We start from the raw sequence: 13,890 nt of genomic DNA on the forward strand, positions 1-13,890 counted from the left end.
TGACAACATTTAAGTTAATGGCGCAAGGGAGGTAATTTACATACACCCTCTTTTAAAAAGATTAAGTGTTGACGTGTTTTATTTAAGTTCTTTGACACGCAGTGAGCCCTGACTACACCTATATTCTTACCCCTACTATCCCTTACAATATTGTTAATGGAGTTCTTAGAGAACCGCCAGAGAGACTAATTTGGCAGACATGGTTATTGGTGAACATAAAACTGACTATACCTTCCATGTAAAAAAAAAAAAAATTGTTTATCATGGTATTCTTTCGTTTTTCCTTCTTGTTGTGCAATGGGATAATCTTCATTGGACGTCATGATAAAATTCACGTTAGTTAAATCCAATATGTTGACTTGCTATTTAGTGAAAACGATGGGAGATGGAATAACCAGAAAAAAAAAACCCAAAAGAAAGAAAAACAGAAAACCTAAATAAAATCTGGAGCGGATCAATATGACCGGTACAACCCTTTCTAAAAAAAAAAAAAAACACCTACTGCTTCCCGTTTCTCCCCGAGAAATCTTTTTCATTCTTAAATTTTGACCAGTCAAAGGGAGATAATTGTATTTTCTAAATTCAAGGGAAACAACTACAACAGTAAAAATATGCATTTTCCATTCTGACATCAATCTGCAATTCTTACATACTTATAAAATGAGGTTTAGTAGTTTAGTTCCAAAATAGCTGTCAAATATTATCGACTAATTTTGTTTGTATTTTTTTCAGCAGTAAAAGGGAAATTTAATTTACTGTGCAAATTAGTGCCAATATTACTTTTGCGTCTGGATTTTTAAATTGAAAAATAAATTTTATTTTTGCATATATAAATTTCTTTTCTGATAGCAACTCTTTCTTTCTCAGTTTGTTTGAAAGTTTTTGCTGCAGGAGGGTTAGTTGCCACCCAGAGTAAGGGTTAGTGGTAAGGTTAAAAGAGGAAATATATTACAAATTTAATATCATAATACTAGCATATCCAATATAGAATGTTGCTGAAGAAATTGTCTTTTATACAATGGCACAAAAGAATGAAACGTTGCCACACGAACTGAGGATTAGTGGCAAGGTTAATGGGCGTTTTGTTTTGTAAAAAGCAAATAATAAAATTAAAATCAAATGCGGTTTATAATATATGAAATTGAAGCATATTACGAATGAAAAATCATAATAATAGCATATTTAATCTATAATATATTTTGTTTAGTCTATCAGTCTGTCAATCTGTCGGTCTGTCCATTCCATTTTTCCTCAGAAACTACTAAGCTGATCTGGCTGAAATTTTGTATGGATCTTTGTAATGAGAGGTATTATGATAGCTGATGAATAAAAACTTAGGAATTAATAGGAATTAGTCATCACAATATCAAATATACTCCAGAATTTATTTTAGAAACTACTTGACTGATCTGGCTGAAATTTTGTATGAACCTTTTTTATGAAACGGTGCAGTGAACTAAGTGTTATAGTATCCACATGATGCACAGTTATAAATTTAAATAGATTTGTATTTAATACAAAAATGAGCACAAAATGACCCATATTCAACCATCAATTTTTTCATAAAGGACACCTTCTAAGTCAACGGGTTATAACTTTTGCTCATTTATAATTGGCTAAAAACGTCTGGTATAAGATATTGCTGAAGAAATTATAATCTACAAAAAATTTTGAGAAGTGTTCGTACGGCACAGTCACATTGACACACTGGTTCTCGCCAGATCAGCGAAGTTAAGCAATGTTGAGTCTGGCCAGTACTAAATGGGTGACCATTTGGGAAGACAATGCGCTGTATGTACCATGAGGTAAAATACTGGGTTGAGAAACTGGCATGGCCTATCCTTCTCTCAAGGGTAGACTCTCTTAAGCCGTGGTAGGTACCCCACCCAGTGATGGCGTCATGATAAAAAAATACCCTTGATAGCCCTGGCGAAGCATCAAGTATTCAGCTACCGTCAAGATTTGAGTTACACTACAAACTCATGTAGTGAGTTCAATCTCGGCTACAGCCATGCTGGATGGTTGGTACAATACTTGGGTACATCAATTTCTACCTTTACTTAGCTTTTACAGTGTTAGAGTTAGAATGTGGAAAAGTGTGAGAGATGCTTGTTTGGTAGAACTTGAGTTTTTATAAAAATCGCTTCAGACAAAGCCTGAAGTCACTTGATATTAGGAGCTACCAAGAATGAAAGATGATTTTCGCAAAGACTGAAATAGAAAACTATATTACAATGAGGTATTAATACAGTAGATTGATGAAGACCAACGAGTCAAACAAGCTGGAACAACGGAAGCAGGGAATAGAGCAGACAATTCATAAGAAAACATAAGGCCATAAAAGTATTTATAGAAAACACTGAGACTAGCAACATCACATCTGTGATAGAGAGGTTGTAGAGAAGAAAGGAAAGAGTCAATCAAATAGCAGATTCATTTTTACATCTTATCAAGAACCTTCAAATGGGATAACCGTACTTTATACATGGACGTGTAGTAGATTGGTAGAGATAGGAAATAGATTCAGGCGTGAGAAAGTGTTCAGAGCGATGGAAAGAAGTGACTTTACGAAGCTTGTCACTTTCATCTGTTGTGCCACAGGTCCATGTGGATATCATGTACTTGAAGAAGGCCGAAGGTTACATCAACTGAAATGTGGTGAGAATAACATTCTGAGATGAAAACAATAGTCTGAATCCAAATAATAAAAACTATCCATCTTCATTTAAAAAAAATTCCGAAAAATAATGCATCGGTGCTATCTCTCTTTTTCTTTCTCGTTTTTCATCACCACAAGAGAAGATTTATTTTGCAGTTAAAATTTTGATTTTGCAGTAGTTAATCATACAATAGCCAACTCAATCATAATTCCAGTTTTAAATATGCTCCTTTGAAATCAAAAAGTAAGTTATATTTTTTATATAAAAAAAAAGTATGTGGTCTTTGCTCCTTATTAAAAGTGTTCAATTTCAACATCACGGTTCCAGCCTAGATAATTAATTCTTTGGAGAAAATTAATAATGCTGAAAACCTTACCAGTTAATGATGACCAAAGTTAACTGCAGACTTGAAAGTCTGACTACAGAATAAAGATGTCAAACAAGGAAAGTATCAACCCAACTGAATAAAGATTATGGTGTAATTCATGAATATTATACAAAGTTGCAAAATGTTACAAAATAGTTTTCTTAAAAATACAAATTTGACGGAATGAATAAAAAAAAGCTATTGGACAAAAGGTAAGGAATGATGTTAATAATTTGCGAAAACTTTTAACTTAACATTGTTAAAAATACTCAACAATAATCAAAAGTTCATTTGTCATTAGGACTTTCTTTTTAAGTAATATGGCATTTTATATAAAAAAAGCTCTCTTCTTAAAAAATAAAACATTATTGCTCTCTAACAAGAAAAATGTTAATTTTAGAAATTTCTACAATTGTTCAGGGATATTCCAAAATTGTTCCTTGTGTAATTAGCAAGTACAAAACTGATGAAGCATTACATTCAAAAACAGGCAAACCTCCAAATATTGCAAAGAGAAGATTGAAGAATTGAAGAGGTTGTGCCTATTGTTTATCCCCCAATATTGTGTTAAGGACATAATAACTTTTCAAGAAATGTTCCCACAGCACAGAAGATGCTGACTACAGGGTGGAACGATAAAAATGTCGTCCTAAAAAACAACAACATTACAACTTTATTCTAAAACTTTTATGAAAAAAATCAATCAGTTAACTTTTATTATGTTGACATCTGTTTAATGTAGCAGTTTTCAGCCTCAATCAGGGGTCTGGAACTGAGAGCCTTTTCTACAAGCACTAACAGGAGCTTGGCGATGTTGTGGGAGGTCATGTAGGTAATATTTTCGATGTATGGCCAAACAAAATGGTCCAATGGGTTCAGGCCAGAGAGGAGAGGGACCAGTAAGAGAAGGGTACAAAGTCGTAGCACTCCTTCTGAATCCAAGCCTGGATCTCTTTGGACTTGTGGGCAGGCATCAAGTGCTGCTACCATACCCAGCGTCTGCTAGCGGCCACCTGATGGAACCAGGGGATCACCACACTCTTCAGCACATCCAGGTACACTTTGGTGTTGATTTTCAAGTCGACTTCGAAGATGTGAGGTGGCATGATGTGGCCTTCACTTGAAACCACACCAAAGACCATAACTGTACCTGGAAACATTGTTTTCATCACCCTCAGCATGTGCCTGTTATTCGTGGCACTCCAGCTATGCATTTTGAGGGTGCTGGCAAAAGTCCCGTTGTTATAACTTGGATTGGTAGAGAGCATGGATTGTACAGTGGCACATCTCCGAGCTCACTTGTTGAACATTGTGTCACTTTCAGACATGATAGAAGGCTACTTTTTTGTTCTCAGTTAGTGGAGGAGAAATCTTTCATGACTGAGACAATTTCAAATTTTTGTTCCTATCCAGAATGCCCCTTTTTGGTATGCTGGATTTTCCCCACACTAAAAACCGACCTTGTGTCTAATTCTTCCCTCGTGGGGAGGCAAGTAAATAGGAACATGAAGACACCAACGCAAAGTAACAGAAGACAACGAATAACTCACTTTTTTCTCTTAAAACAACAGACGTTTATTTACAGGTGTTTTCCAGCATAATGTCTTGTCTCATGTTCAAACCTGGCGCTCTCAACCCATGTGTGTAATACGTCTATCTCTGTACTCTCTCTAACATGGTCATTGGTCTTTGCACAACTTCTTTTTCTAACCTTTTCCCTCCTTCCTTTGCCATGAAGTCCTCTTGCACATAGCTCGGTTATTTGCATACAGTTGCTATACACGCGGCCACACTCATGTCAACCATGGGCACTTATGTTGGTACCTCTCTGCATCATCATTACAAAGATCATACAACGCGATATAATGTACAACCAGATGGACCCCATACAAGCATTAAACCAAGCATGCATTTAAGTCCCACCACAATAAATAAAAACATGTATTGCCTATTTCAATTATGTAGAGAGAGATGCACGAACAATATAAATGAACATCTTACTTGCATTTGTGTGAGCTAGTTTGGAAATCTTGGTGTCTGCTACTAGAAATGACTGCAACAGCGAAGAACACCTAACGAATATGATATCAGTGTTGCAAAGGCCACAGGAAGCTGGCAGCCGATTGTAGCACATTTGATGACTTTTTCAAGCCCAGCAGAAAAAAGGAAAAGCTTTATTCTCAATTTTTCAGGTGGAAAAGAGCTTTTTTGATATTCAGAATGCATTCATTTTGACATTCAGAATGCATTCATTTTGACATTCAGAATGCATTCATTTTGATATTCAGAATGCATTCATTTTGATATTCAGAATGCATTCATTTTGTTGACCAGTATAATTCTCTATGCATTTAACCTTTGTCATTGAACAGTTTTTGACCTTGAAGTTATATTTTTTTAGCTCTTTAGATCAGGGTTCCCAAAGTGGGCTCCATGGAGACGCAGGACTCTGTGAGTGATGCTGAGGGGCTCCCGAAAAGAGGACCCAATGCTTTTTATATGGAAACATTAAATGGCTGCATGAATGGCTCTCGTCTTGGGGAGGCCTCATGTTTTGACAAGCTTCTGGGTTTGACCTTTACTCCTGATCTTAAATGGAACACATACATTAAATCCGTTGCCAAAGCCGCTGGAAAAATGGTGGGATCCTTTTATCGATCCAGTAGATATCTCACTGCTGATGCAATTCATTATCTATATAAGAGCCAGATACGTCCAAGGATGGAGTACTGTTGCCACATCTGAGCAGGAGCTGCTAGAAAGGACTTATCCTGCCTTGATAGAGTTCAAAATAGACTTCCTAGCCTTGTGGGGGGATGTCCTTTTCTCTTCCCTGCAACCTCTTTCTCACAGAAGAGATGTTGCGAGTTTGTCTCTGCTTTATCGTTATTTTCATGGTAAGTGCTCGGCTGAGCTCCATTCTATGGTCCCCCCTCGTCAAACTTTCACAAGAAACACCCGTCTAGCAGAAAGCACTATCATTAATTTCCCCCACTCTTTTTCTGTGCCTAAAACTAAGCATAGATTCCATGAGCAAAGCTTCTTTCTTAGAACTGCACGCCTATGGAATTGTCTTCCGTTTTTCTGCTTTTCAGCTGACTACAATATGGTTGTCTTCAAGTCTAATGTAAACAAGTTTTTGATGAGCCGTTCCATATAAGTTAACAAATTTACCGAATCTCCATTACTAACGGTTACTATATTGTCCAATTTCTACTGTACACTCTTTAACCCTTATCCTCGAGTGGCCTATTGGCCTTGATAAGTGGTGATGCCTATGTAGAAAAAAAAATTTAATTATTGATCTTTTTACTGAAAAAAGATATGGTGCATAAACAAAGGTGTAAAGAGTTTCAGGATGATTCATAAAAAAGTAAATGAAAAAAATTAAATTAACAAAAAATGCAAGAATTTTTAATTAATCAAAAACAAAAAATGGTTGAACACATTGTCATTAGTTAGTGTTAAAATTAGAAATTAATGTTTTTCATATTTATTTTAGAAATGATCTTGTTAGTGCGCCATGAAAAACTTTTGCCCTGCACAGGAGCTCCATAGTGTTCTAAAGAGTGGGAAATCCTGCTGTATATCAAGTGGCTTACCGCAGCGCAGCGATTTCTATTAACAAAAAAAAAAAAATAAAATAAAATAAAAACCGTTCAAGGGAGATAACTTGAATATAATCCAAGGGAGATAACTTTAATATACTCCCTCAGCTAATTCTGGAACCAAACAAGCTTTAAAAATAAATGTTAAAGATGATCTCATCCACTTAAACAAAGGTGGAAAACAAGTTATATTTTTTCAAATCGAAATTTTTTAGATCATTTATTTCACCTGAATATGTGACGTCCTGCACGAAATTGAATAGTGTGAGTGGTGATATTTAAAAAAAAAAAAAAAATTCTGAAGGTTAGAATAAAAGAAAGTCACATTGTCTTTGAGACGAAATATGAAAAAAAAAAAAAAAGTTTGCGATCTATTTTCTTTTGCACAAGTTTGTCCTTACATGCAAAGTGATTTGTACATTACCCAATCAGAAAACTTTGCACTTCCGCTGAACAGTTATATACTGTTTTCCCACTTTTTCACTAGTTTTGAATATCAAGCCGAAGAAGAAATGTTCTCGCCACAAACAAAGATTTTACATGCGCAAAACCATTGGATGCAAAATTCAACCAATGCGATTCTGCACTAATTTTGTGGTCTCTTTGAAACATTTTCAACACCAAATTAATATTTTTATACATGCATACGTGCGGTGATGTTTATTTTATTTCATTGTCTGATGTCGTTATTTCTTTTCGTTGCGTTTCATGAGTGGCCGTTGATTGTCTCATCTGTTTTAAAACTCTTTTCATGTATTTCGTAGAGAAAGAAAATATTTTTTATATAAGTGAAGGAAGGGTATGATTAAAAAAAACAGAAAAAAGTTCTATTAATAGACATTGCCGATTTGAACTGACCAATCAAATGGATCCACGTTTTGCTAGCAACCAATCAGAAACCGGAATTGCTCCATAAAATACTGAATCATTTAGCATCCTCGCACATAATTATTTTGTGTCAAGACGAGAAAGATCTTTGCTTTTTGTCTGCAAAATTTTAAAGTCCGAGATTTATACAGAACAGCTACCCACCAAAACTTTTTTTTTCATCTCCAGGACTTGCACAGAATAGCTACCCATCGGAAACACTTCTGAAATTAAACATTGCTTTCAATTCAAAAGTTTTCATGAATGGTTTTATTTGGAGGGAATTTTCATGAAGAAAGACACAAAGAGAGTTTTTGTAAATGGTCATCTTACTAATTATTTACTCCTTAAACTTAACTTGCTAACTTAAGAACTGATTGACACAGACAGACAGACAGACAGACAGACATCGAAGCAATGATAAAAAAAATAGCAAAAAATCCTTAGATTATTCAACATTATTGACAGTGTCTCATTTGCATGGCTTCCAGAGAGAGACTGATCTGCAAATCTTTTTTCTCTCTGTTTCATTGACCACGTTTAACACCCCTCCACCTATCTCTAGGTATGATTCTATTTGCAGATTTAGGTTATCTTAATATGCATTAAATGTGACCCTTTGTTGATGGCGGGGTATCAAATTATCGATGATGTTGGTGTATATCAACTGACAGACGGGTTGTATATAACTCTTATGATGAATAATACTTTGCTTGAACAGGACTGAAATGATAATGTAAGCGTATCGACATGTTATTTTGAGGGAATAACAAACACTTGTATATGAGGGGGCTTCGAACGACGAAAGAAGACTGTTCTATTGATGGAGAGTTAGACAACATCGCCACAACACATCTGCTTCGGCTCCTTCACGCCCCCTCCACCCAATGTAAACACAGACTTTCTGTAAAATGTTAAACGGTATTCTACTCTGTAAAGTGCGTTACTTACAGAAAAACGGTTAATTAAACTGCAGAAGCAACTGTTAAACTACGCAAGTTCTATAATTAAATACCCCCCAAAAAGAACGAAACATAAAATACGTTTTTGTAAACCTCTCGTGAAAACTTACTGACAACATTACTATTAAATGAAGTGAAAACTTTTTATTTTACCCCATGAAAAATATTTCTTGTCATTTAAAATGTCCACCATGTATTCATGCGCCCTGTGAAACATCAAGTGATTACGCGTGTGCACGAACGTACATGTCAGTAACAAACCGATCGCACGTAGTGTAAACAAAAGCGGTGAAATGGCGCAAAGAGTCCCAGGGTCCAAGGGTTCATACCATGCATACGGTAAATTTGCGACGGGTTTGATTATCAGATCCGTTGTCAGCGACCTCGAATACAATTAGAAAACCAAATTAGAGTGGTCAGTGTTCTGTTGTAGCGTAAGATAATATTTACCGATTTCTTCGTAGGAGATATGTCGTAAAAAATCCTCAAAAATTAAGTTCTTTTTTTGTAATGTTAAAGCTGATATTTTTTGTTTTTAAAATGAAATAGTTAAAAAGATTTTGTTTGTTTGAAAAAAGAAAGTCGCATATTTTTTTTCTTAGAATTCCTAAAATGTTTTGTTTATTAAAAAATTACAATATCATCGCATTTTACATTGTTACGTTATTTAAAGTTTAAGAGTTCAAATTTCTCAGAGTTATCTCCCTTACAGCAATCAGTGAATATGCCGAATTGCCAGAGAGAGAGAGAGAGAGAGAGAGAGAGAGAGAGAGAGAGAGAGAGAGAGAGAGAGAGAGATGTCACCCCCTTCGGATCATGATCACAGTGTAGTATCTCTTCTAATGCTACACTTCACCTTTTCTATCAGTGGAGGAGAAATCCTTCGTGACTGAGATTGTTCCTATCCAGAGTGCTCCTTTTTGGGGAACTGGATTTTCCACACATTAAAAACCGATCTTTTATCTAACTCTACCTCGTGGGGAGGCAACCGAATAGGAATAATCAAACACAAAAACTCCACTATAAGAATTAAATTTGTCAATGTAATAATCCCATTCAGTTTTTATGTGTGAGAGCGAATGAGCGAAAACTTCAATTGCAGATTTATCGCCCGTTTCAAAAAAGAGCTCTCACGTCAATGAAAGCAGAAAAAGTATTGGTACTCATTGGCGGGAATTTGTGCCGTGTAACACGTTCTTCTAATCGAACCCGTTTTTTTAATCGTCATCTGAATTTGTGTTTTGGCATTTGTGTCGGTTAAACATCGTATTATCGTATTGATTGATTACATATTTCTCATTGTTCGTGATAACCAATCATGCAACGAGCGATTACGTAAGTAGCTATTTTTTTTAATTTTTATTAAAGTGAAACTCACTTGTTTATTTACGTTCTTAGTTTTACAATCGGTGTCAACTTTTTTGCAAGTGTGTTGGAGAAAATATTACTGTTTATATTTTTTGAGGAGGGGGAGTAATAATTTAGTATCTTAAAATATTTTTGAAATAGTTTAGATTATTTATATTTGTAGTATTATTTTCAACGTTTCAGCCGATGTAACGTTCTTCAGATTCATTTATTTTGGTACTCATGCAGAGAGTGATCCGTGCTGAAATAATAACGTTATTATTTAAAAAAAAGCCATTCTTAACATGGGAAGGAGAAGGTGTTTTGTACCTATTCTGTACTTTAACCTTACAATTGAATAAAAAACAAAAGAACAAACATATAATAAAAAACTTTAATTAAACGTGGAAATACGATTTAAAAAATAGCGCGGATCACTCTCTGCATTAGCACCGTTTTTTTTTTTCAACTTGGAAACCTTGTCGAACTCGCAAACGATGAACAATCCCAATTATTAATTTTCTAGAATAATTCCGAAACGAAAATGAATAGTTGATTTATTTTTCTATCTACAACGACCTTTTTCTTGGCCTTTTGGTCAAGATCAAAGTGTAGCATCTGTTCTTCAGATGCTGCATTGCTGCAGTGCTGCACTTCCATTTCTTGTTCTCTTTCAGTGGAGGATAAATCCTTTACGACTGAGACAATTTTTTATTTTTGTACCTTTTCTCCACGTTAAAAAACGACCCTGGTGTCTAACTCTGTCCCGTGGGGAGGCATAGTAAATAGGTACAATGATTTTGGTCAAGATCAAAGTGTAGTATCTGTTCTTTTCAGATTGCTGCACTTTCATTTCTTGTTCTCTTTCGATGGAGATCAATCCTTCACGACTGAGACAATTTTTTATTTTTGTACCTTTTCTCCCCGTTAAAAAACGACCCTGGTGTCCAAATAGGTACACTGATTGTTATTTGATTGTTAAAAAAAGTGGATACTTATGTAGAATAAGAACCACGCTGTTCTTTTAAAGATGTGGTCGAGTTAACTTCAATTTTTACAATATCTTTTGTGTATTAAATTGTTAGGTGAAAGTACAAAAGTTACAAAACGCGATTCCTTTTAAATGATAAGAATGGGTTTCTGTATAATAACGTTATTATTCCAGCACGGTCCGTATTCTGCATAAGTACCAAACAAATTTGTATATTTTCAATAAATTTTTGATGTGTATTATCAAATTAAAAAAGTAATACAAATAGAAGGCGTTCAAAAATTTTACGAAATGTTACACCTCGTTTATGTCTAGTCGTGAAACGGATCACCCATCGGATGAAATACATTTCACAAGTTATGAAATATTTGAAAATAAGGTAGGTACTTATGCGGAATACGGATCGTTCTGAAATAATAACCCGATGAGGAGGGAGTTTTGTAACTATTAAGGTCGTAAAAAAATATTAAAATAGCATAAAAAAAAGAAAGAAATATATGGAATTGGAGTTAAACTCCAATTCATATATATATATATATATATATATATATATATATATATATATATATATATATATATATATTTACCCCCCCCCTTTTAATGAGTTAAATACAAAGGCACAAAACGGGCGAAAAAAAACAAAAACAAAAACGATTCCGTGTCTTTTAAGGATAAAATTATAAACTTGAGTTCGTCCTTAGTTAACATTTCTCGACTGTATAAAGATGGTGACTGTATTTTTCGGTCTAGTTTCCATTTTAACGTTTTCACGTATGCAATTTGAAACTAGCTATAATTTTCTTGGTTCTTATGCACCTATGTTACTCTGCTATTTTTTTTTTTTTAAATAGTATTCTCAAGTTAAATTCAAGTTTTTTTTTCCATTAAAATTATTGGGTGAAAGTACAGAATAATTACAAAATACCCTCCTCATGATAAGAATGGCTTTTTAAATGTTATTTCAGCACAGTAACATAAGTGTGAATACCATTTTTCGTTTTTGATGTTTATTTCTTGCGAAAACATGATTTCAGTAAAAATATGTTTAGGAATAAGGCCGAAACCCTATTTCACAGCAGGACCAAAATAGGGATTTAAACCCAGAACAAAGTCACTTTAATATTTATTATTAAAACTAATTAAATGTAAACTGAATTATGAGATTAAGACGCGCTTATATTTAGTTTAAATTCCCCGCGCTTTTCGAAGATCAAAAAAGAAATTGATTGCGCAGATCAAAATGCCTCACGTTTTTATTAAACAAATTTAATAAAACCAATAAACCAAACTATTTAAAGTTTTTATCAAACAAAAATTAAAGTTTAAAACAAACTATAAGCATTTTTACAATAACCAACAAATCAAAAAGCGATGAAAAAAAAAAAAAATTAATGAAAATAAATGTTACCAAAGGCATTGCAAGTTACTTTTCTTCTATCTATCTGATTTTGTAATTTAACTTGTTTTAAAACATTTATTTTCTAGCTTGAAAGCGTTTATTTACTTGGAAACAAAAATAGTGTCAAGTCTGTTAGAACGAAAAAAAAAAAGAATGCGATTTTGTTATAGCCATTTGGACTCTCGATAATCGCTCAAAAATAGAAAATTAAAATGCTGGTAAAAATCTATTGTTGCTTATTTAGAATTACACTTTTTATTTATTTTTATTTTTTTTTTTTACGAAGGAGTTACTATTATCAAGGCCCAGAGGCCACTCGAGGGTAAAGGTTAATGAGTGTACAGTAGTCAATGGGGAAAATGTCATAGTAATCGTTAGTAGTGAAAATTTAGTAAATTGGATTACTTAAGGGGACAGCTCATCAAGAACTTGTTCACGTTGGACTTGAAGACGACCATATTGTAGTCAGTTGGAAAGCAGGAAAACGGAACATAGTTAGTTCCTACAGGCGTGCAGTTCTAAGAAAGAAGAATCATGGAATCTACATTTAGGTTTAGGAACAGAGAAAGAGTGGGGAAAATTTTTGATAGTGGTTTCAGCTAGACGAGTGTTTTTGTAAAAGTCAGACCAGCGCGGACCATAGATTGGAGCTCAGACGAGCCCTTGCCATGAAAATAACGATAAAGCAGAAACAGGCTCACAACATCTCTTCTGTGGGAAAGAGGTTGCAAGGAAGAGAAGAGGGCACCCCCACTAGGCTACAAAGTCTTTTTTTGAACTCTGTCAAGGCAGGCTAAGTTGCTTCTAGCAGCTACTGCCCAGATGTGGCAACAGTACTCCGTCTTCGGACGTACTTGGCTCTTATACAGGTTGAGAATTTCATCAGCAGTGAGATATCTACTGGAGCGTTAGAACAATCCCACCATTTTTCCAGCAGGCTTGGCAACGGATTTGATGTACATGTTCCATCTCAGTTCAGGAGTAAAGGTTAGATCCAGAAGCTTGTCAAAACATGGCGCCTCCCCAATATGAGAGCCATTCATTTCAGTTGATGATGTAAAGATAGAAGCTTGATTTGAGATGCATTAAAATTAACCAGCCACCTCTTTCCCTATTGCACCATGTGATCAAGATCATAGGAGAGAGAATCAGAAAGAACTTAGTCATTTACAGCCTTTGAAGTGTTGCCATAGATGGTAGTGTCATCAGCATAAATGTCTAAGAATGATCTGTGAATGTAATTTGGGAGATCATTGATGTAGATCAGGAAGAGAGTTCGGCCCAGGATGAACCTCTGAGCAACTCCAGCATCAATACTGGTAGCTTCAGATTTTTGCCCATCAACCACTACTCTTATGAACCTATCAGAGAGAAATGATTTAATAATTGAGAAGACATTTCCAGCTATGCCGTAGCTGGAGATCTTATAAAGTAGACCTTTAGGCCATACACTATCAAACGCCTTTGCTATGTCAAGGAAGCCTTTGTCGAGAGATTCACTAATCTTATGAGATATAACTGTTAGCACATCTGCTGTAGATCTAGCAAAACAGAAACTACAATGCATGTCACTGCAGAGGTTATTTTTGCTGAGGTGGTTGACTACTTCTCTATTTAACACAGATTCTAGCAACTTACTCATGACGCACAGGAGACTGATTGGTCTGTATCGAGAGGGAGATGACCAAT

At 34.9% G+C, this 13,890-nt stretch overlaps 1 protein-coding gene and 1 pseudogene across 1 annotated transcript in view; both read left to right on the forward strand.

Moving 5' to 3' along the window:
- The first annotated feature begins 9,240 nt into the window (after window positions 1–9,240).
- LOC145254777 (DNA ligase 1-like) overlaps window positions 9,241–13,890 on the forward strand; it is a 288,066-nt gene continuing 283,416 nt past the window's right edge. Inside the window, exon 1 of the mRNA XM_080113551.1 lies at window positions 9,241–9,799. Within this exon, the coding sequence (XP_079969677.1) occupies window positions 9,783–9,799 (17 nt within the window). The 5' untranslated portion in view covers window positions 9,241–9,782. The remainder of the gene's footprint in view (window positions 9,800–13,890) is intronic.
- On the forward strand, window positions 10,389–10,562 carry LOC145255044 (U2 spliceosomal RNA; annotated as a pseudogene).

This window comes from Euprymna scolopes, chromosome 30 (genome assembly GCF_053919585.1).
Source record: "Euprymna scolopes isolate OS-2025 chromosome 30, ASM5391958v1, whole genome shotgun sequence".
Classification (NCBI taxonomy): domain Eukaryota; kingdom Metazoa; phylum Mollusca; class Cephalopoda; order Sepiida; family Sepiolidae; genus Euprymna; species Euprymna scolopes.